Genomic DNA, 25,181 nt, shown 5'->3' on the forward strand with positions numbered 1-25,181 from the left:
TCTGTTTAATAATAGCAATTTTTATTTGTTGCTCCTCTGCAGAAATTTGAAATCAGCTGATTACAGAAAGGGAACACGGATAATATGCGGAAATGGTACACATACTGTACATAGAAAACACAATAACTTACCTCTTAAAATAAAGTATTTAGTACAAGTTAATATTATTTACCACTTCAATACTTTAAAAAATAATTTAGAGCTACTGTACTTGTTTGGACAAACAAATGGCTCGTCAACCTTTCAATAGTTGCCTTTGGGTTTCGTTTGCAGATGCATTGTTATACAGTACATTTCAGAGGCTAATATTTGGGAAAATAAAACATTTTGTAGTGCAGTAAGACAGAGCAGAACTAAACATTTCATTATCTTACCAATTAATTTGGCTTCCAAAAAACACATTAACCAAAGCATTAGAGGATTAAGGTTTGTGTTATGGTTGAAATGACCTTTGTCGTCAGATGACACAAGCATACAGGTTAAATTTCTCATTACAATTCCTAGTGAGTCTCCCAGGGCGAAGCATTGGTTTGTCAGGTGCATATACTCTGCCCAAAAGTGCATTGTAGCTTGTCCTTAAAGGATCACTATTGACTCGAGAAAACACTACCATTGAATTGTATCATTGCTGGAATATTATGTTTGTGAAATGGTTCCAAACATACATAAACAAGTTCTGCTGTTCACGGTCTCACTCATTACCTACGTTCTTAGGCACAGATAAATGAACAAGGCACCTCTAGCATTTTGAAGCATCAACACTGTCGTCTGAATAAGCAGCAAATTACACACGGCAGCATTCAGGTCTCATCTTTCCTTCACATTCACTGAAAATGGGTCCCTTCAATTCATTAGATTACACTCATCTATACACATTACCGTTCATTCTTCTTGAAAACATTCATTATGTAATCATGAAAATGTGCTTTTTCCATAAATAAAATAAATCTTACATTCTGAAAGAGGAATACAATACAGACCAACAGGGAATATTTCTTATCTCAAATGAGTGGGTCTATGAAATGGAACTTGAAGAAGCAAATCTTTCCACCGTGAAGACAAAACAGTGAGAAACAAATAAAAGGCATTCTCATTTCAATAAATAATAATAAGACTTTTACTGAAAGCAGAGGTAATGTGATTAAAAACCAAACAAAAAATCCTAAGCCACTTTTCGCCAGCTATTATACCACCTGAGTACATCTTTAGTTTCCTGGGCTGAATCCTGGTCCTGGTCCATGCGCTGGGCGGTGGAATGTCGTGAGGGGGGGGGGGGGGGGGGGGGAGGAGGAGCTAGTGGAGTGGAGGCGGAGCTGTGGCTAAGCTGGCCATCAGGGCAGGTGAGGGAATGGGGACAGGGTGGGGGAGTGGGTTGGACAGGGTGGGGGAGTGGGGGGACAGGGTGGGGGAGTGGGTTGGACAGGGTGGGGGAGTGGGGGGGACAGGGTGGGGAAGTGGGTTGGACAGGGTGGGGGAGTGGGGGGACAGGGTGGGGGAGTGGGTTGGACAGGGTGGGGGAGTGGGGGGACAGGGTGGGGAAGTGGGTTGGACAGGGTGGGGGAGTGGGGGGACAGGGTGGGGAAGTGGGGGGACAGGGTGGTGTTCCTCAGTCGGTCTGCCTTTACTGTCTGCTTCTTTAACCTGCTATAGCCATGGAAGGGGAAGGCATCAGCTGAGACTCAGCTGGGCGAACCCAATCAGCTTTACCTCGTCTGGTATCTCTGTATCATCACAGCCAGACGCCTGAGACAAAGATTAACAGGGTTAGTGCTGTAGATACAACAACATACATGAGAAGGATCCTGTAACACAACAATCCACTCACACAACAAGATCATGAAACATAACACCCAGAGAACAGCTGTACAACCTGGATTCGCTTTGGGATTGATCGTACTTTAAGTAGTAAGAAACTGTTTTATGAATTAACTATTTGGAGCCTTTTGGCTTTGAAACAAGGACATGAACCAGGCACAGAACACATTTGTCCTTGTATTCCAGATCGATAAAGACATGAGGGCAGAGTAGAGGAATTACAGTCTGTTAAAATAAGCCTTACTTATTAAACATGTATGGGAAGAGCTTTGTATGTCCCCCCACAGTAAATGTAGAACAATGTAATTCATCCATTTAGTAATAGAATATGTTTCATACTGCATTCTCTGTGACAATTTCAAGCAGTTCACTTGATTACTCTTTTTCATTTGTATTGTGACAAAAGCCTGACTCAAGCCCATAGACATGAAAGTGATGCAAGGGATGCAACATTAAAAAATAATGTATTATGCATTCAGATATTAATTTATTCAAATGTATAAATTCAAACGGATAAATGTTAAGTAAACAAGGCTTCATGTAAATATGGAGCTTCTGCATTGTTCATCTTTTCGCACTACAGTTGCAAGTTAGTCACTGTATTTTGCCTATACAGTATAGTACTGTAAAACATTTTAGAGTAAGCAAAGAGGTACTGTATTAAACAAAAACAATACTGTACTGTATTTGACCTGTATTCATGAATTACTGCAATTTCTACAGCAATAGCTTCTTGGTTTTTAAAGCAAATAATACACTGTACTGTAGGTTTAAACCTTTGCAAATCAGGCCTAATTTCCGAAAAAAAAACATAAAACTGTGAGAAAGAACAACACATTCTACTAACAATGTAGTGTGAGGGTTGTAATGGAGGATAGACATTGACTTTAAACCTGCAAAGCTTTACTCAAGCCAATAACATCAACAGATGAGCAGTCATGTGTCATTAGTCTTTTCATAATGGAATGTCCAGTCCCAAACATTTCACTATATTACAGACGGTACATGGAACCAATAACCCCGCCAAAAGCCATGGACAATCCTGGAAGGTATAACGATGAGGAAAATACAGCAACATGAACAGGAATTGGAATTACCCCCCAATCTTCTAGCATAGCCCAGTGTGAATTATCAATGGCATAGCCACAGCCAGAGTGGAATATTAGGAAAAGAGGATTGTGGGTAATTCTAATTCCTATGTTTATGATACTATGTCTTACTTACCGTTATAACTACCAGGATGTTGTTAAGTGGTTTTCATTGTTGGTTCCTCTGCAATACAGTCTAGCAGTGTTGTTGGTTCAAGTAGTACTACCATCTGTGATAAGTTTCTCCCTGACAGTCTGACTGATGTCAGGTATAATTACAGTTATTTCACAGTAAGATCTGATAACAGTGTATAACTGTTTAATGGAATTTTACTGTGTATGTTATCGTAATTTACGACAGCCAAGTTTTACAGTGTGGATATTCTGTTTTGGACATGTACTGTGACAGTTCAAGTAAACAAGCCATTTAAAAAGAAAATGAGAGTTTGGGTTAATACGTTTGGGTTCTCTCTACTGAAAACACTACACATGCATAGCAAGCAGTTGTGATAAAATACAAGTTTAATTTTATTGACAGTTTTACCTTCCAGTGAGCGCCTCCTCCTGCTAAATTCTAAACTAATTATGCCGCTGTGCTGGCCCACGAGGAGGCCTTATTACTGGCAACACGCATTCTGATTGGTTTGAGTGGTCCCTGAGAGCCAATCGATAGCTCTTTTTCACTTGGCTATCTCCCCTGGGAAGTGGTAAAGAGTGAGTCAGTGCCCCGACATCGGCCAGCCAGCAGCAATTTACAGCCAGGCAGGGAGGGGTTGTGTCTCCCCAGCGTCTGGGAGCCCAGCAGCCGTCTGATCTACAGAGGGGGGCTGTGGTGAAAAACTGGTCTAGCTTCTGTCTCTCAGCCAGCCCACCGAGAATGCTCTGACCTCTGGCTGGGTTGGATCATAAACATGCCCCGCCTCCTCCAGCTGCATGAATCTTCGTGGTATAATATTATGAATTGTTGTCCAAGCAAAGGGGAGATAGGGGGGGGGGGGTCGATATTTGGAGTTGAATGGCCTGGCCTGGTGCAGAGTTAACAAATGAAAATGCGAAAGTGCTCTCTCTGGCCAATATATTTACTGATGTCCCAACAGCCCAGTCCAGTGTGCAGCACTAACTCGACTAATGCAGCTCTCTCCTGTCTGCTCCCCAGAGAGCATTGCACCTTCGACATTCAACAGCTGCTGATAAGACTGGGTACATGGCAGAAAGGTCGAACTGTGATGTACTGTGACCTGGCGCACAGATGTTGTTTACCTCATCCACACTTTCTAAAAGAGAGCTGACAAAACATATCCCCAACTTTACAGCTAATCCACTGGGATTGCCATTAATTGCCTTCTTAATTTTTCTCCGTTGAGAATTAGCATTGTTCTGCATGATGTGGATCACTGTGAATCACACAGTGGACTTCAGAGAGGAGCATATGTGCAGATTAGGAGCGTCAACCATCAGTTCTACTATTTAGTGACACGCTTGTCATCACAGATATCTCTGTCTTATCCTACACCACGGCTCATTCCAGGTTTGGATTTAGTCTGGCTATTCATTCAGATTCAACAACCCCTTGTTTTGTCTGGTTAAACAATTCATTGGTGTAAAACAGACATTGAAGTCAATCCATCTCTGTGATGTAACATTGAGGTTGTTGCTGTTGACATATGGAAAACTCCTTCTCTTATTTCATGTGGATATTTAGAGACATGCGGTGCTGTGACATATATATATATATATACATATATATATCATCTGTGAACTCACCAGTTTAAAGGTCAACACTTTGTAGGTAGTTGGATCATCAACAATCTTCTGAAGGTTAGCAGCAACTGAAAGGTAATTTCATACACCGAACACATTATGTTAATCGTGTCACAATGCATACTGTACATATCTAATAATCATAGATCATATTAATAAATCAAGTGTATACTGTAGCTGCTCTTGTGCTTGTCACTGACTATAAGTAAGTTATTTTACTGTGATTCTTTAAAAAAGATACCATAAGCATGTGGGTTTAAATAAACTGTAGTGTACAGTATATCAGAATACAGGGGTGTGACATTACCAACAACAACATCATGTCCATTGACAAGACCAGCTGAGAACAGCTCCTGTGAAACACCATCAGCTGTGTCTATTAAGAGAACGACATGAGAACGACACGCAACATTAGAGTAAGGCTATAAACATTCTGCACAACAGTCACAATTAGCCAGTTAATCTATAATACAGACTACCAAAAAAAACACTACTCATTTGTCAAAACATAGACGTTTTTGGTTCTTTTTTTAACCCAAAAACGTAGTTCTTACCTCGGCCAGGAGAGAATTCAAACCGGATGTCATTCAGCTCTTTCCTGGAGTTCCTGAAGGGAGAGAGAGAGAGATGAGAGGGTGATTCAGTCTAAACTCCATTTCTCAGTCACATGCAACCATGGATCTCACCAGTCTATCATCCACCATACTGTAGGTCCAAACAGAGCTTCATGTTGGAGGACCATGTGGTCTAATCCACTCAGGTTGTGTGAGGAGACTGGACAACCAGACCCCATGAACGCTGCAGTAGAAAAAGACAGCCCAGCTGAGCTGACACATGAACACTACACCACTGGGCTTAGCACAACATGACATGTAAAGGACATAATTAGTGTGACAAAGTTATCCTTCACAATTGCTTAACTGTGTGGTAATAACATCCATCCTGTGTTCACTATCCACACAGCTGGTATTGAAATTGAATCCTTGCATGTGCCTGATGAAGATTGACTAAGTAACTCCACATACAGTATACACCTGAGAAGAGATATTCAGTCGCCAATGATGAGTTTCTGCAATGCTCCCACAACTCAATGGCAACATTTCGACCACTGATGAGGACCCATGGAGGACATGACTAAACCAAATCTACTCTGGAGGGCTTAGAGTGTATGGCTTGTCCTCAGAATATCTGGACTGGCAGAAATGCAAACTTCATAAAAACCAAACCTTTAGGGAAGGACTCTTACTTGGATTTTTTATGACCACCTCAGGCAATACTGCAGTAACACGATTATGCAACAAAAAAAAGAAAAAAAGAAAAGAAAAAGTCAAGAACTAAAGAGGGCAACTCGGGTCATTTACTTGTGGCAGTGGAAAAGTCAGACAGAGAATAGGAGCTTTGGATTTTAAGTGGCCTTATAGAGGAATAGCAACAGGGCTGGTTGTGGGATGACCAGAGTTGGAAGAACATCATTCCAACAACAACACATGATCACATTAATTAACCAGTTCCAATGTCGCTAAATCAAAATCACTGGCAGGTGACATAACACTGCTAAAACAATATAATCATGGTTGAGGTGTTGTCAATCAAAACATAAAGCTAATGAAAATATGAAATAATATAAATGTGTTTGGTTGTATGACCATTAATGACACAAATATATGCTAAGCCACATTTTAATTAAACTACAATTACATGTTCACAACCCTGCCAATTAACTCATTGATAGATGTAATATGAGATATAATTAATGAAAGCATGTCTGCGCTACTTTAGTGTTGAAGTGTTTCAGCAACAGTGAATGTCCTTGACCATATCTCCCTGGTTTAGGGGGAATTACACGCCCCAATAGCTATCTAGGTAGGACATGCTTTGCTAGATTTCCAGATGTCATATACTGTATGGCAATGATTGATTGTAAGATGAAAGGCAGCTGAAACATGTGCTATGGCAGTTTAGATGTATCAGGCCTATTTCATTGATAAAGTCGGTAGAATCACTGTTTTCTTCTTCTAGAGCATGATAGAAGAAATACAGTACCAGAGGCTTGGGCGGTATTCTAACAGAGGATAATTATGTAAAAGGAACATGTAAAATAAATGTGTCAGTAGTTTTGCATTTCCATACAATGTTTTGTGTGAAGGTAACATCTGTCTGCAAGCTCTCCTGGGTAGCTCACCCCTGGCTCAGACCTACTGTAGCACAGATTTACAGAACTTTCTTCGCTCTAAAATTATTCCTCAAAACTGCATGATGGGATTCAGGAGGTATATCAGTATATATCCAACTGGCTACAAATGAGCAGCTTGTCCTGTTCAACTGAGCAATGTCAACGTCTAATCTAAATCACATCCTAACCTCTGCATTAATAATTTACATATTAAAAATAGCTATTGGGTAACACTTCCCACGTCTGATTTGTTCGCTGAACAGCATCTACAATCCTTCTTAATGCTTTTAAAAACAGCTGTCTAGACAGAGTGATGGGTGTGACAGCTTCAAAGTCAAGGATCAGCAGGGTACTTTACACAGAGACATAAAGGGTCACATCACACGTAGCAAAGCTGGAAAGCTGCGTTGGGGGGGGTGGATTAATTTGGTTTGTAATTAAGCTGTGTAAATCACATCCATCTCAGCACGCCTGCTAACCCCTGACCCACATTTCACATGAGATTTGGTGTGTAGGAGACATGCACGAAGCCTGGAAGCACATCTGTGAGAGGTTATTTAGTTACTACTGTACAAGAGAGGCAGTTGGAGGAGCAGGTGGAAGAGAGGATTTTAACATCAGCTTGCTTGTGAGTGAACTTAACTTGTTACATTTTACAGATTCACAGCTAAAGAGAACTCAGGGGCTAGAGTTTGGCTGAACAGATGGATGTAGGATGAGATTTGATCCACTGGTAGTGGGAACACATGCTGTAAGGGCTGTTTAAAACCACATCTGTGTCAGAGGGCCCGATTCCAGCGTCTCTATCTGCCTACTTACTGTAGTCCTCCTCCACAGAGATCAGCAACAGATGCCTGGAAAGTCTCTGTCAGATTACATCGTGGGAGGTAAACAGATTGCATAGGACAGTTTGAACTAAAGCTGCACAGATTGAAAACTGTTTACAAATTCTCTCGGATTAATATACTTTTCAAAATGTCAACCTCTGAATCTTCCTTAATAACTTTGTTATTATCATATCATCAGAACAGGGATATGAGTATGAGTATCATTTTGCTCAGTCAACTCCAAATCCCATAATGCTCCCTCCAACCAATAAGAGATCCTTCCATTGTTCCCAACTGTCCCTGACAGGTGTTCAAATATTGTTTACCAGGTACATTTGGAGAGGTAATTCAGAGGTGTGCAGAGAAGACATGTTCTATTCACTAACACTGATTTCCCATGGTGTTGTAGGCTATGAGAGTTCAAGTAAACACTTCACTGACAAACAAAGGGACTGAGAGAAAGTTCCAATCCAGAGAGGGGGTTCCTCCACAGAAAAACTTGACAACGTGTCAACGTTTGCCAGGTTCCCCTGAGTACATAAGCTCACTGTTTGTCAACAGAACTAGAATTACACTCCTGAACCACAGTCTATTAAGGAAGCTGTCTCCACTACTATACGAACTGTATTGGCAGAGCAGACAAATGATTGGTATGTTAAAAGCAAGCTATAGATCTCTGTGAGCATTCACTATAGATTGAAGACAAGGCCAAACAAACCGATGGTCTGTTGTGTATGAATGACTTGTCAGGTGTGTTCTAAATCCTGTGTTGCTAAATCCTGTGTCTTTACACACCAACAAACACAATCTATACACATCTGAGGTAAATGCAGAGACTTAGAAGTGAAATTGGGAAGTACTCTTGACAAAGTAAACATGAATAGGTACAATGTGAGAGAGAAAACGGAACTGAGGTAATGAATTCAGGTTCAACTGTGCCAGCAAATTAAGGTAGATTTAATTTGGCTTTCGCACGGAGCAACAACGAATTGCTCATAGTTTTCTATATAATATGACTTTCTGAATGCAATTTACTGAATGAGTTGCCTACACTGTACATTATATTAAATTCTGGGTTCCGAGATAACGTATAAGAATAAGCTTTTGGCACTATTCACATAAAGGAGGACATGCACAGCGCCACCTCATGGACCAAATGCACCAATCAGCCACATCTAGCCTAGAGCTCAATTACTTCATTGGCCCGAATTCTAACCTCCCACCATTCCATATCCACTCAATCAAAAATCAATAAGCATTGTGGATGCCACATCAGTATTTGGGCCAAAGTACTGATTTGTGGAACTGATCGAATTATTTCTGAGGCACAATATAATCATTGTTTAGTCCCAGATCATTAAAAGTGCTTTTTGCCCTTTTTCATTTCCTGTGAGGTCATGCCCTGTACTGTGCTTATTAGATCCTTTCTCTTTGACAGAGATACGTACCTCAACAGCTCCCAAGAAACATGGTCTGCTAACACATTCCCATCTGAATGCAGCTCTCTAAAGGCCTTTAATTGATGTTATCACAATACCATAAATCCTCCTTTTCATATTTCCCATCACAGACAAATTCCTTTCTAAATACCATAAGACTTTTGTCATTATACATTATAGTCTTTGGTCAAATCTTGTTGAATTGTACATAATTTAGATAATCGTTTATCCTGCATTGCTTATCACTGTTCCAAAGCTAACACCTACACAATAAATGGGAATGCAACTCCTTTGCAATGACAAACAATGTATAAAGAGTGTTGTGCTATTGGATGCAAGTCACTGATTAAAAAAATGCATTAAGGTTTATTCATAAGGGAGTGAGCAATGGATATGTGACAGGAAAGAGATTGAGAGCTGTCACTCTTCCTCCAGTTAGGTAGGCTTTACTCAAGCATTACAAGTTTCAGATTAAACTGTTGGGTAACTGTAATACTCCCCCCCACCCCCTCTATGCATCTCCACATGGTCGGAATCTGGAGAGGTATTTAAACCAGTTGTCACAAAGCATATAGACTATTGAAGAGCTTGAAATAAGCTACAATATGTATACTACATCACGGTTCATTCAATTATGTAAACTAGTAGAAAGCAACAATGTAAAGTCTAATGTTAATTGTGACAATAAAACATTTTAAGCATCCTGAGGATGTCCTATAAAATGCATAATAGACATTCATTTCTGTGATTCCTCTCTCTTCTCCTCTCCACCTCCTTGCCTTTTCCTTAGCTTAGCCTCAATCCAGTTGTCCAGCTCTCACTAAAAAACCTGTCCCCTCACAATCCATACAATCCAAACATGTGCCCTCAGTTCAAAATCCTTCTTAAACTAACGTCACTAACCCGACATCTGTTCCACCCCTCTCCTCAGAGAGAGAGAGCTCTGTGGGGCTCGACATCTGTGCCACTATTGGCGTCCTCTGCTGCTACATACAGTGACCTACTGTATCCATCAGGGCGCAGTGGCAGTGGTATGAAGAATGTGCTAGAGGGTGTTATGAGTTAATGGGTTCATAACATAGAGCACAAATTCCATAATGAGTGGTCAGAACAAGTGTACATATATATATATATATATATATATATATATATATATATATATATATATATATATATATATATATATATACACACACTCATCTGGAACTTTATTAGGGACACCTGTTCAACTGCTCGTTAACGCAAATATCTAATGGTGTGGGGGATATTTTCTTGGCCCACTTTGGGCCCCTTAGTACCAATTGAGCATTGTTTAAACGCCACAGCCTACCTGAGTATTGTTGCTGACCATGTCCATCCCTTTATGACCACAGTGCACCCATCTTCTGATGGCTACTTCCAGCAGGATAACGCGCCATGTCACAAAGCTCACATCATCTCAAAATGGTTTCTTGAACATGTCAATAAGTTCACTGTACTCCAATGGCCTCCACAGTCACCAGATCTCAATCCAATAGAGCACCTTTGGGATGTGGTGGAACGGGAGATTCGCATCATGGATGTGCAGCCGACAAATCTGCAGCAATGATGCGATCATGTCAATATGGACCAAAATCTCTGAGGAATGTTTCCAGCACCTTGTTGAATCTATGCCACAAAGAATTAAGGCAGTTCTGAAGGCAAAAGGGGGCCAACCCGGTACTAGCAAGGTGAAAGAGATATATATATATATTCCCAATATGATGCCTGCAAAGTGAGAAAAACATGAGTTTTTCACACATATTGTACATAGTGATAAAGCGAGACGCTGTAGGCACAAGATGTAGGGGTGAGGGGTTCAATCCTTGTAAACAATAAAAATGCTATTGTATCCATGACTGAGGGCTAGAATGCTACAGTACTGCTCTGTAGATATCCATCCAACTAGCTTACAGCATATTCCAAAAGCTATGAAATGTGACCAATGTACCATTTATCCTGTGGAATCACCTATCTTCCTAGCAAATCAAATGTAATGTAATGCTGCTTTTCTACAGTTCATGGAATAAACAGGGTTATACAGAAATCCATATTCAAATACATCCACAACATATTTTTACATAACGCATGTCAAAACCGATTGTAACAAAAGCCCATTATTGCTCTACGGGAGTTGACAAAGCGCAGCTAAAACCATTTGAGTTCATCTGAGCCTCTCGTTCTGCAAAGAAGTGCCTTGAAATTGAGAGCTCTGATAACTGTACTTCTCTCCTTCGGCTGCTGTGTGGCAGAGACTGACTGTTTTAGCTCTCATCAGAGGCGTGGATCTTGTCAGTAGACTTTTTATTAATCCAAAAAGTGACAGCTGAAGTCCTTTTGCTGTGACGGGACTCCATGTAGAGCTATATTGGTTTAATGCATTGCATACACAACTTTATCTCTGGGTTTGGAGTAATACATTAATACCCATACAGTACAAACAGCCAAGGAAAACTGACTGCAATGCCTACAATGGATGAATGGATCTGGCCACTGAGAAATATCAACAGCTCCCTATTCTCACAGAACTGTCCATTAGTTTACATGTCAAGGTTAGAGTGATTACACCTCTCCAGCCAGCCAGCCAGCCAGCCAGCCAGCTAGCCAGCCGGCCTGCCTACCTGCCTGTCAGCTGCCAGCCAACCAGCTAGTCAGGGAGCCCTCCAGTTGGCCTGGAGTTTGTGAGCAGTGGAGGGGACAGCTTTGTGAGCTACGGAGGGGGCCTGGGGAGGGCCCTTCAGACGCCTGTTATCTTATCGACCCAGAGCCTACTCTGTACCCAGAGCTGCATTCGGCTCAACAGGGAGCAGGAGGCAGACATTAAACTGTCCAGAAATACACCCCATTGTCTATGAGGCTGGCTGCGTCCATACCACTGTCTGTGAGTGAGTGTGTGTGTGTGTGTGTGTGTGTGTGTGTGTGTGTGTGTGTGTGTGTGTGTGTGTGTGTGTGTGTGTGTGTGTGTGTGTGTGTGTGTGTGTGCGTGTGTTTGTGTGTGTGTGTGTGTGTGTGTGTGTGTGTGTGTGTGTGTGTGTGTGTGTGTGTGTGTGTGTTTGTGCAGATAATAAGCCACTCACAGTTCTGCACATTTGCCTTGCATATCCTGCTTATGCATTGTGTTTTAAATCTGCTTCCACTTTGCTGAGGGGGAAGTAAAAAGGATGTAAATTCAATGCAATAAATACTATAAACTGCCTTCCTCTCGGGAGGGTATTTGACTGCTTATTGGAGTCTGAAGCCAACATAACACTAGTTAGCATATTATAAAAGGACATAATTATGTAAACAGTCTGAGCCTAGCCTACAAGTGTAAATCTAAATCGAATAATCTAATTCTATAACTCTTGCGACAACCTCTCCATCTTCTTCATGAACAGATACCTCCCAGTGGATGGAAGTGTCTAGAATAGCTGAAGGTAAACACAGCCAGGTCAGTGTTGCTACTGTGTGTTTGGTCTCAGTACAGGTTGTCTGCTCTCTGGTTCAGTCCCTGAGAACACAGCGAAGTGGAGAGCTAATGATGTGTAACACTCTCTTCCCTTGGAGATCGGGGAGGAGAGATCGTTAGCGACCAAAAGATAATTAGCTCTATTAGCGCCGCGTAGGTCTGTGTCATTTAGAGTTGACACCTGTGTTGAAAGTGAAGGATGGAAGGTGAACTGAGGGACTCCTCTCACCTTAGCCTTAGGACCATGTTCACAGCACCTTGCATGAAGGGGTTGTTCTCTAACGGTTGAACCTGCAAGTAGAAAGAGTCTGATGAGTTAATTAATCTGACTTTTGACTGAGAACATATTCTCATTTACAGCAAAGACCATGGGGAGAGTTGCAGGGGAGAGCAGAGGGGTGGAAAGAGCTAGCTGGAAGCTTGAACAGTCTAGTAGAATGTGTCCATTTCTATGGTGTATCTGTACAGTACATTCAACTTATAGAGTAACAGTGGTATATACACTCACAGAACACTTTATTAGGAACACCTGTACACTTTCTCATGGTGGAGGTGGTGTAATGGTGTGGGGAATGTTTTCTTGGCACACTTTGGGTCTGTTAATACCAATCAATCATCGCTTGAATGCTACAGCCTATTTGAGTATTGTTGTTGTCCATGTGCATCCCTTCATGGCCACAATTTACCCATCTTCTAATGGCTACTTCCAGCATGATAATGCACTATGTCACAAAGCAAAAGTCGTCTCAAACTAGTTTCATGAACATGACAATGAGTTCAGTGTTCTTCAGTGGCTTTCCCAGTCACCGGATCTGAATCCAATAGAATAGAACACCTTTGGAATGTGGTAGAACGGGAGATTCACAGCTTGAAAGTGCACCTGAAAAATCTGCAGGAATTGTGTGATGCAATCATGTCATCATGGACCAGAATCTCAAAGGAATGTTTCCAACATCTTGTGGAATCAATGCCACGAAGAATGGAGGCTGTTTTGAGAGCAAAGGGAGGCCCGACCCAGTATTAGTATAGTGTTCCTAATAAAGTGTTATGGTGTACGTACATATACACATATACCATATGGTGTAATTGTATGTAGACCAAAAAATATTTTGTTGTTGTAAAGATACAAAATATGTATCTTATAATCATGACTAGAACTAGATTCTGACTCTAGAACATAAAAACGGCAATAGCACTTATGGCCTTCATCATTGTCAGACATGGGAGGTCCACCTCAAACCACTTTGGCTCATTTTCAAAATGGTAACGGCCTCTGAGAGAATGGCATGATGTCTTTTAGATGCCTGTTCACTTTGAGTTATTACTGCTGAAAGGGTCCCTCCAGGAGACTGACACACACACACAAACACACTCGGCGGGACATCAAGGTCACTGAATCATGACAAATCATGGATGCTTCTGAAACCCTCACCTGGGGATGTTGAATAGACAGTCCTTCAATAGGAACACTGTTGGCATTCTCCTCATTCTATGACACAAAGTGAAAGGGATAAAGTAAAGCTATGGCATCCTTGTTTAATTCCTCTGAAAAGTCCTCTCAAAACAACCAAATAGAGAGAGGTCAATAGGAAACAATCAATGTAGAAGCATTTGTTGGTGCTGTTTTAGAATAAGAAAAATTAGAAGCAAAAGGCATATCAGGTCTTGGTAAAATCCATAATTCCAAGAAACTCAGGCTGGGTTTATACAGGTCACAAATCCTAAATAAACTGCTGCCTGTTGAGGCAAGGCAATTGCATTTTCCAATGATGCCCCTCTGTAAAGTAATCAGATCACGCAAGAGCAAACAGGGGCAAAAAAAGTCTATTAACCTCCCCAATGCACAGGTTTGCACCCTCATGACAACTGCCATCTATCTTCACCCAAATTACACCTGATGCTCTGTTTCTATTATATAAAAAAGATTTGAACAATGACTATTGTATTGCAAATCTGTTTATAGAACAGAAAAGAGCTAACTTACATCTTTGTTCTCCTCTCTGACCCTTCTCGACTGGAAGGGAAAATCAAACACAGACAACATTATAGTCACACTCTCAAAAGTCTATACATGACTGGCAGACATATAATGCAATAGGCATAGAACCTTGCAAAATGGTTTGGACACTGTAACCTAGTATACAGGTGGCCACTAAAAAACTAAAAGCAGACACAGACAGAATATTATTATCAGCATTTCATTTATCGCGTCATTTGCTTAGTGTAATTTTCCCAGTATGACACATCCAGGTGAGGCCTCCATATCAAAGCAACTTTTGATCTTTGATCATGGCTGTCTACCAGCTCCCTCCCCAACCCCCTGCAGATATCTTCAAAAAACACCAGCTACCTCTAGCAACCTGTGTCAGCCTCTCTCAGAAACAAAGACAAAGCCAGCTGCTCACAAAAAGTAAAACATGCAGGTTGAGGGGGGATGGAGGGCAAAGACAAACGGGATAGTAGGCCTATCATTGTAGCAATAGTACATGCCTGAGAATGACAGAATCTAAATGCAACATTAGTGGGTAACATAGTCGATAACATCGTTTTTACAGTATATTAACACTGGTATCTATGTAGTATTTACTGTCAATGTTAATTTAATTACCATATAACAACATTGGTAACTGCTTGGTAAGAATTATGATACGTATTTGTTACAATGAATCCCCAATGAAGTAAAGTACATGGTCAATAATGTGTAATTATGCTGTTACCATGTTGTTTCTGTAAAAATACTACACAAGCAGGAAATGGTAAACTAAATGTTACCCGTTAGTACTATTAATAAGCTAGCTCCATGACTCCTTGACTCCGTAGCATTGACCCTGGCCCTGGTCTCACCTACCCTGCCCTGGTTGACAGCAGCCTTGCCCTCCTCGCTACCCTCGTCCAGCTCATCATCACTCCACTCCCAGTCTCCGTCCTCCGTCTTGTGCAGGTGACCACTGGACCCTGGCACTCTCCTCACCTGGGCAGAAGACCAGTGTTAACAAACACGGACTGGAGGCTACACACACACTTGTGAGACAACATATATAGGACATTCCTATCCCTAAGGTTAAAATCAAGACCAATACTGTATGTGTAAATTAAACTAGTATCATGATAGTGTAACACATATGTTCATTTCAGGAAATAAGCTGATTAGCTTTGATTAACAGTGTCAGTGGAAGCTAGTTAGCATTGCAAAAACACTATCTTGGGCTCTGATCCCTCTCTGAAGGTTTCTAAGCTCTGAAAAAGGGATGATACAAGCAAGCAGAGAGAGATCAATCTAATGGGGGGGGGGGGGGTACATGAGTACATGAGTACATAGCACAAAGAAAATAAAACACACAACTCCTTTTAACAGCAGCTATATGTGGAGTCATCTAAGTGGAAGCACGCAGCATCTTGGGCTAAGTCAAAGAACATGTACCCTTCTGATGGCATCAAGTTCTTTCTCCGAACCTGACACAGAGCCCATGCTCCAGGAATTCTGCTCTGGCTCCTTGAGCAAGACAAAGAAGGATCAGTCCACTCTGATCATCATCACCTGCAAACTGTGTGTGGAGGCAAGTGACAGGGCAGTGGCCTGGACGTCTCCACACACAGACACTCACCATAAAACTGGCTAGACGCCAAAGCATGTAAGCTATATATTGCCCATCAAACACAGTAGTGGGAACATGTATAAGCATGCACACATAAACACAACAATATGGAATAGAGATGTACAGATAAAGTACTCAAAGCACCACTTGTTTGGGAATTACAGGAAACATGTATGCTCGATCGATATCATTGTCTGTGTACTGGCCTGGCAAATCAATCTGTAGAATAACACATCAATAACTACTGCAAGGCATCTCCGTCAGTGTCAGCCACTAGATCTACAGCGTCGTCTTCGATCAGAAAGCTCTGCAGCGCTCCCTGCGAGGAGCTCAACCAAGGAACATGGGTGCCCTCTGCTGGCCAATGCATGTCTGCTTCAGTTCTATCATCTGGAGTCAAAATCAATGTCTCAAACCTATTGCATTACTGTTTCTCATTAATTTTCTAAAATGTCAGCCCTATCATGTTAACTTAAGGACAGCTGCATCATACTATGTGCTGTATGTGGCAAAAGACACTAACCCTAGAATTGATGTTGCCTCACCTTCAAAGTATACCTCTAATCCTTTTCTCCCTGGGCAGTCATTACAATGTTTATCAAACCTCTATCTCAGGGAGGACATTCTATTAGAGCGGAGAAAGGAGGGCAGGAACGGAGAGAAGGTGAGGGAGAGAGGTTGGAGGGGGAGGGGAGAGAGGAGAGAAGGTGAGGGAGAGAGGTTGGAGGGGGAGGGGGGAGAGGAGAGAGGAAGAGGGTGCAGTGAGGGAGAGTGGGGGGAGGGGAGAGGCTGGAGGAGCGGGCAAGGGGGAGGGGAGGAGAGAGTGAGGGAGGGGGCAGGAAAGTAGAGGCCTGGGGAGGGGGGAGGGGGGAGAGGGACAGGGGAGGGAGGGGGACAGGAGAGATGGTGAGGGCGGGGCAGGGAGAGAGTGGAGCGCCTGGGGGAGGAGGTCAAAGGGAGAGACAGGCTGATGTGGACAGGTCATAGTGTCCTGAGATGACAATGTGTCTGCTATGCTGCCTCTCTATGCAGGCCGGGCCTGTGCCTGCTGAGTGGACAATGTGGATGACTCCATAGGTCAAACCAGCACTTAAACAAACCCCACCCATCGTATAATGACATGGGAACACAGAGGACACTACTCTCTGGCTCATTCTCCTCATCAACCAGTACAATCAGGTGAGACAGACACAACACAGCTCTAATTCAGTATGTATGAGCACTGTGATGTAGTTTCAGTGATGATACAGTACAGGACAAGAAGATTGACGGAGTGCCCTGTGGGTAAGTGTTGGTGACAGAAAGAGTTGTGATTACTATACTACAGTGCCTTAGAATACCAATTTTTATTGTCATGCTACATCCTTCTCGGTTCTATCCATTCTCCCATGTCCACCCCCGTCCCGATGACTCTACCTCCTACCTGCCCCTACCACGGTCTGCCAACCCCCTCACCTCCCACTCTATTGACATCATACTCTGCTTAATGTTCCGGTCATGTGACACCTTTCCAGTTAGTCCACCATGTCCTCCATTTGTCCCCTGCTCATGCCAGTGAATTTCCATCCATCCATCCATCCATCCATCCATCCATCCATCCATCCTGGCCACTCTGCCTTTTGGCAATGGATCTTAGCTCCCATCTCTCTCTCTCTCTCTCAGCCATCCAGTTGGGAGGATGATATGATGGTGAGCCTGGCCAATTTCAGCCCTGCCTCTCTGCTGCACTCACGCCCAGTTAACTGTGACTGTGAGCCAACTGAGCATGCAAATGTGTTTAAGTGCACCTCCCTGTTACCTAACCTAACTCATCATTAAATCCCATTTGTCTTTGTCTACCACTTGCAGTGGGCGACACTATGGGCCGCTAATGCATTAGTTGTCAGCACATCTATTCTGCCTGACTGATGTTGTTCCAGTAGCAACCCATATTTGCAGCCTACTAGTACCCACACAACAGTTTATACTCAAAGTGAAAAAAAAAACGTGTTGGGAGGAAGAGATGACGCTTTGCATCTGTTGACTGTAAATGTAACATGCTAGGGGAGAGTGTGCTGTCAACCCCTAATGCCGTACTGTTCATGATGTTTAGTCAATACTAGGGCTTCTTTAGGCAGAATGAGGGCTACAAGTGTGATGTTTGTTTAGACATTACCCTTTTGCCTCTTTGGGCTATGTTTGGTGCTCGGCACAGCAACTTTTCGATCAGATACTCTCTGTTCTGCAAATGAAAATCACACCACACATTAACACACCACCCCCACACCCAAATCCTTTGCACACAATCAATAAACAAAGAGAATACAAATACAGTATGAGGGAAAATCATACCTTGGCCTTTTGGAAAAATTTACATTTCAGAAGTTCTGCTGCTGTAGGCCTAAACGCAAAGAAAATACATTTGAGATATTAGAACTCATAGACATGTGCTGTGTGGTTCTTATTTAAGACAGAGCCTGCTAAGTCACCAGAAGCCATGCTGCACTTTATAAGTAACACAGTTAGGTTGCTATACATTTATCATTTGTCTTTACCCACTTGAGACATTCGGTCTCATAGCTTAAGTTAATTTAACAATTATCATTCCACATAAATACATTACTTCCCTCTCCTTCCCTTTACTGTCGATACATCTACTGTACATACAATAGAGTGGCAAGCACTGAGGAGAGCAAACCTCTTGGCAGGTTCCTTCTGCAGGCACATGGTAATTAGCTTCCTAAAGGATTTGCCATATTTCTTCAGCATCTCTTTGTCCTCCACGCCTGTGTCTAGGGTGGGAGGGTCGTTCTGTAAGGTTAGCATCAAGACCTGAAGAGAGAAGAGAAAAGATCAAAACCATCAACACTTCAACTATAGGCTGTATAGATACTGGGTAGTTATCTGTCGGGAGCATTTTATTTAATGGGAGATTAAATATTCAATAAAAGAAGCACCACTAGGCACCAATTGGTTCTATTGAATTTTTTAAGTACTACAAAGTACCCATTGCTACCACATACTTTCTTAAGCTTACCTTCATGGGTGGATATCGGTGGTAGGGGGCAGACCCTGTGGCCAACTCTATGGCAGTGATTCCAAAACTCCATATATCTGCTTTGAAGTCATAGCCTCGTACCTGTGGGCATAGCAGCACTGTGTTAGTATTTAGGCTAAATCAGTGGTCCCAAACTCTGTTGTGGTCTTGGAGAAGTGTGGTTATGCAAGCTTTGCACATCTGATTCATCTACTGTATTTGTGGTGCAGACTGAGGACCATGATTGGTTGACTATTGATTGTCGATTGGTTGAAACCAATGTGTTAGTGCTTGCTGGAAGCCACACACTCTTCTCTCTTTGCAGTGAACTTTATTGACACCAATGTTTCAGCTAGAGATGAAATGTCAGTGGTACTAAAGTTCATTGCAAATAGAGAAGAGAGTGACACTTTCACTTCACTTTATTTCACTTCACTGTGCCCAGTTAGTCAGCACTACACTTAAAAGAGTGTGTGTAATCTCTATACTTCTTACTTGAGTGAGTGGCAACAACAGCCTGCACACAACTACAGTAGTACAGTTTAGTTTAGTGTACTAGGACCCCCACGGTTGACCTGCAGCAGCTACTCTTCCTGGGGTCCAAGGAAGAGTAGCATCTCCAGGTCCGCAGATGGAGAACCCTGATCTACTGCAAGCCTACAGTACATGAACACAGCTTGTGGATGATACCAAAGTAGGCCCCATGATAGTCTCACCTGTTCCATCACTTCAGGAGCCATCCAACATGGAGTGCCCACAAAGGTCTTCCGTACTTTGTTTCTGGTCATATCACCTCCAGTGGCCAGAAATGCACTGACTCCAAAATCTATGAGAAAAACACAGAATTAAAATAAGCTGTGCGCAGATGCTTTTATTTCAAACAAAACCAGGTTTTTCAAAAATAAGGTGTGCAAACCTTTATGAACAGCTGACACAAATTGTGCAGAACTTTACAAGATTAACCTGTTACATTGGTTTAACTTCCAGTAGTTGAAAAGAACATTAAATAGGCCTCCAGTGGAATACCATGGGGGACCTGTTTGACTACCTTTATGTCAATGTTGTTAAGTAAATACTGTCAATCCCCATGTTGAAAAAGTAAAGGTCTGTGTTGAACTATCTTTAAATTCAATTAATTAGATTTGTATTTCTCCTTACTTTTTGTGCATTTCAAATAGTACAAATATTTGTCTTTTTAATTAATCGAGTGATACTGTATCAGTACTCACACACCTGCAATCTGAACAGAGCCATCCTCTCCCAACAGGATGTTCCCTGCTTTCACATCCCTGAAGTGACAGACACACACACACACACACACACACACACACACACACACACACACACACACACACACAGCAAAAAACCGCAGGTCAAACACCAACAGCAGGCAATCTAACTGGGGCAGCATCGATTGCATCCATGTGTGTGTAAATTAGTTTTTCAGCCTGCCATCATTGGAGACCTGCCCACAGGGGTAATAGTGGTTTAGTTCTCAATGACCTTGACATCCAGGGAAGTTCAAAGAACGCAACCTCTTTATTACCAGTGAAGTCATTGAATCATTACAAACACATGTGATTAGTGTAGAATATGTCATAACCCTGAGTTTATCTTATACAATGTAACTATTGATTACTGTAAAGTTCATGTTAGGCCTTTGTCCAACAAATTAGGACAAGTGGTAAGATTTTATGATCATTTTCATTACTAATAGATAACTAATCATTCATAATTATCTTTTTTTAAATGTTGCACTACTCATTGTTACTCATCTAGCATTTTCACAACTTATGAATAGTGTACCAATCCATATTAATTTATCATAAAGTGTTGATTCACGCTTCAAACCTTGGGGGACCTCACCTGTGAATCTGTCCATTTCTGTGCAGGTAGTCCAGACCCTCTAGGACTTCATTTAATATGGTTGCAATGATGGGCTCATCTAGGACTCCATTTTTGTGCTCTCCTCTGTTGAAGGTGTGCTTGATGATATCCAGCATGGATCCTTAAAAAAAGGATCCATACAAATTGACAATATGGATTGCTGAGAAGTCAAACTGTCATATAACTTCAAATTCATGTCGACTCACTCCTTATACTTTGATTAGCACGTTACTTTTTACTTACTGCCAACTGTACATTTAATAACACTGTCAAATGTGTTGGACAATTGATGGTTGTTTAATCTCCTTACATATGAGATCAAGGTCACAATTAGACCTTTATATAAAATGAGTCACTGCTTACTGCTTAACCATGTTATACTATATAACCATGTTATACTATATAACCATGTTATATAGCCATTATGACCACTGTCAATGTATAATGGGAAGGTATACTAGTCAGAGCTTGCAGTTGTATTTCCTACAATGTTGAAGGTCAAATCTTACCTCCACTCAGAAGTTTCATGACTAACCAAAGTTCATCCTTCACCACAAATGAGGTGTAGTAGGTGACAACGTTTGGATGGTTGCACTGGCTCATCGCTTGTATTTCTTTCTATTATAAGGAGATAAAAATGACAGTTTACAGCTTTTGACAACCTTGCGCTTGGGGGGGTTTAAGTCATGTACTACCAATAATGATTTGCAAACTAAACGTAGTTTTGAGGTAGTTTTCATAGACCTTATTTTGAGTAAACAAACAGCTTAGAACATTTTCTATATCGAAACAGGCTCTTAAAAGTAAGACACCCTTCAAGGAAACTAAACATATTCTTTAGTCAAACACATCGAAGAAAACATCGAAGCACTTCAGGGAGAGCAGCTCTATTAGACAAGTGTCAGAGAGGGCCAGAGGCACTCTGAACACACAGGCTGAGAAAATAGCCCTTATTTATCTTTGTACTCACCAGTAGCTCATCCATGCTGGTCTGGCATTTCTCCAAGTTTATTCTCTTTACGGCCACACGCTCCTGTCTGGGGGTGCAGAGGGCAGCCTGCACCACGGCTGTGGCCCCACTGCCTGGAATCACACAGACGCTATTAAAACACATGGCAGGAGGAGACCAACTGTACAGTAACATCACTTGTGACAGAGATGAACTGCAAAGAGGAACACCCTGTGACATGCAGGATAGTTGTACACCTGTTTGGGACATTCAGTGTTTTTTTGTGAGATTTGTATAAAAATTCAGTGACAAACTCTTTTATGTAACTGATCTTGGTGTTAGTAATGACAGTTCGGAACGAAACTGAGCCAATGTGCAACTAACATTTCCATCATATCCTATGCATAACAGTAAGTGTATCTAAAGACAAAACAAAGTGTGAAGAGTTGTGATGGGGATTTGTTAAGAACTAGGCCATGCTAAGCAGTGTGGTTATTCAAGCTAAATGTGGTAGTGGTAATGCGACCCCCACCCCCCCACACACACACACATACACATATAAAAAAAGGAAAAAAGAAAAAATAAGCTACATGTATGTGACACACAGCACACACCATGCCAACTGCTGGTGACAGATAAGGAGGAGAGGAGATCGGACTGCTGAACAGTTGTTTATGAGCACAGAGAAGATTACTAACTAGCCACAGCAGCCCATGGCTGTACTGCTGTCCCTTATCAACACTGATATGGTAACTCATCTGCATGCAAATTAATATGTATACCGCTACAGGGCAAAAGAAAAAAGGCTAAGCATTCAAATGACTTCCTATGAGTCAACATTTGAGTATTTACGTTTACCCCTGAATGAATTTAAGGCCTACAGTGGTCTGTACTCATCGCCAGCAGAGGGCGCGGATAAATACTCTAGTATATCCGGACCTGCAGCGCTAGTGAGCTCAGTATCATTGTAACCTAATAGAGGTGCAAATAACAGGCCTCGTTAAAACCTCTTAAAACTTGACCGATGACGTGCTGAGGCATTCGTTGATTCCTATCCACTGTTAGGACTTACAAAAGGGTTACAATGGCATGGATATTTAAGAACAAAAAACAATGCTTCGGACCGCAAACTTAAGTTTGAATTAAATTGTGCTTGGTAAAACAATAACGTCTTACATTATTTTTTACAATCAACATAACAAAATAACCTACCGATAGAAAAAATACCCTGTATTCATCCATTGTCGAGAATTGTTTTAATAGCCTAGTAATGGCCGGATTATAATAATAATACTCATCATCATCATAGTAGCCTGATAATAATCATAATCATAATCATAATCATAATCATAATAATAATAGTAATAATAATAATCTAGTCTGACTCATCTTTGAACTGTACAGTGGACCCTCAGGGTGACATGCAATTCAATATCCCTGCTCTACCGAACGGTACCGTGCCATTACCGTGAAGAATGCAGGTGCATGACCAGGACATTACCTGTGATTATCATTTCCAGTTGATCCACACAATACTAGCCGATAGTCAAAGGCTCATACATCTGTGTGATGATTTCAATATTAGGCTACTGGACACGTGCCATAAAGGAGCATCGTTCGGCATACAAGAAATCCTAGCCTATGCAAAGCATAATAAACGCTTAGGGAAAATGACATGTCCACCCATATGAATACAACTGTAAAATAGTTATCCTCATGATTTCTCAATATGAAGAAATACATCCTGTAGCCCCCTTACAGCAAGAAAATTGCGGTTGTTAACATCCGCATTGCAAAGCATTACAGGACGCTGTTGCATATGAAAAAGCCGGTAGGCCCTAGCCGTCATTCACATAACCGCCCGTACCATATCCATGATAAAACATTATCCATCACACAACGGTTTATCAAGTGGTACTAACCTATGACTTCCTGTAACTCGTACGACTCCCTGGTAATTGGCCAGCTCGTTGTCAGCACTGGTTGCGGATTTTGGACAGGAGCCGGAGATTCGCCTTGCTCCGCCATGATGCTGCTGCTGCTGAGCTACTTAGCGACCTCAGACTGTAAAATTTGCCTTCACCTCCTGACTACAGAAGTGTCAGCTGCTGCAGAGCATTACTACCGCCTGCGATGAAAACATCCGGAAAATAACGGGCCACATTCACTGTGAAACTTTCACCACTATTTTGATATTGTGATGAAATTATATATATATAAAAAAGAGCCTTATATTAATAACAAATAATCATACGCCTGAATATGAACACATGCCACCCTAATGATTAGATTCATATAATTTGTTTTAGATATCATGCCATATATCAAATTGATTTAAATAAAGTCTAATTTGCATTTAAGATTAGTGAGTAGGATAGACTTTCCTGTAGCCTAATCGTTTTTTCCAAATGAATTTCCAATTACTCTTAGTGTCGGTTTTCTCGACAAATCAAATGTAGGCTCCCTTATTTAATGTATCTTATCATATATTCTGTTAGCCCATTTGATATTAACTCGATATTTAGCCTTCTTAAATTTCTTGTAGTGTCTTTATTGCATCTTACAACACAATTGAACCTGAATATTACACATCACACTACAGCAGTGGACTGTATATGCTACTTCGTATCGTGATGATAATGATGTGACGGAAATGTCACATGCAATGAAAGTTGCAACAAGGTATCAACGAGAAGAAGCACAAAGTGTGTCCACAAGATGGCAGTAGACCATGTTAATTCGACTACATCCACTGTGCTTGAGAAAGCTTCTGCGTCATAAAAAAAATGATATATGAGATATTGGATTCATTCCATATTAAATTAATGAATCACATGATTAGTTCTCCTCCATGGATAGCCTACGTTGAAGAACGAAGAGTAATGTGTTTACTACATGGATTATAATCAACAAATGAAATAATTCACTTGCAGAAATTCGTCTTGAATACCGACAATCACCTGTCACTACAATACTGTGATACAGAGTGGACTCAGGGTAACAACATTAACTGTAACCACACAATAACATGACAGCAATCGTAATATAAGCCATGCTTCACAGAGAATAGCCTATTTGACTGAATGGATAAGTATAGTTAAAACACTTTAAGTCTAAAAATAGGTCTAAATAAATGACAAATACCAACATATGTGGTGTCATAT

At 41.4% G+C, this 25,181-nt stretch overlaps 1 protein-coding gene across 3 annotated transcripts; it reads right to left on the minus strand.

Moving 5' to 3' along the window:
- On the minus strand, positions 1-24,089 carry stk39 (serine threonine kinase 39). Of its 3 annotated transcripts, XM_083681813.1 has the most exons (20): positions 23,885-23,909; positions 23,519-23,579; positions 22,039-22,151; positions 21,578-21,686; positions 21,048-21,189; positions 20,415-20,470; positions 19,898-20,007; positions 19,182-19,283; positions 18,843-18,976; positions 18,497-18,545; positions 18,321-18,386; positions 15,991-16,062; positions 15,418-15,540; positions 14,554-14,583; positions 14,002-14,058; positions 12,799-12,860; positions 5,219-5,271; positions 4,972-5,040; positions 4,668-4,732; positions 1-1,743 (listed from the first exon to the last, which is right to left on the minus strand). In XM_083681813.1, the coding sequence occupies exons 2-20, from the start codon at positions 23,529-23,531 to the stop codon at positions 1,669-1,671; spliced, it is 1,500 nt and encodes a 499-aa protein (XP_083537939.1). In that variant the 5' UTR covers positions 23,532-23,579; positions 23,885-23,909; the 3' UTR covers positions 1-1,668. The 3 variants fall into 3 exon arrangements, with proteins under 3 accessions (XP_083537939.1, XP_083537937.1, XP_083537938.1); XM_083681811.1 differs by lacking the exons at positions 23,519-23,579; positions 23,885-23,909 and adding an exon at positions 23,940-24,089; XM_083681812.1 differs by lacking the exons at positions 15,991-16,062; positions 23,519-23,579; positions 23,885-23,909 and adding an exon at positions 23,940-24,089.
- Positions 24,090-25,181: the final 1,092 nt, after the last annotated feature.

The sequence above is a fragment of the Argentina silus genome (assembly GCF_951799395.1).
Source record: "Argentina silus genome assembly, chromosome: 12".
In the NCBI taxonomy this organism is placed as follows: Eukaryota; Metazoa; Chordata; class Actinopteri; order Argentiniformes; family Argentinidae; genus Argentina; species Argentina silus.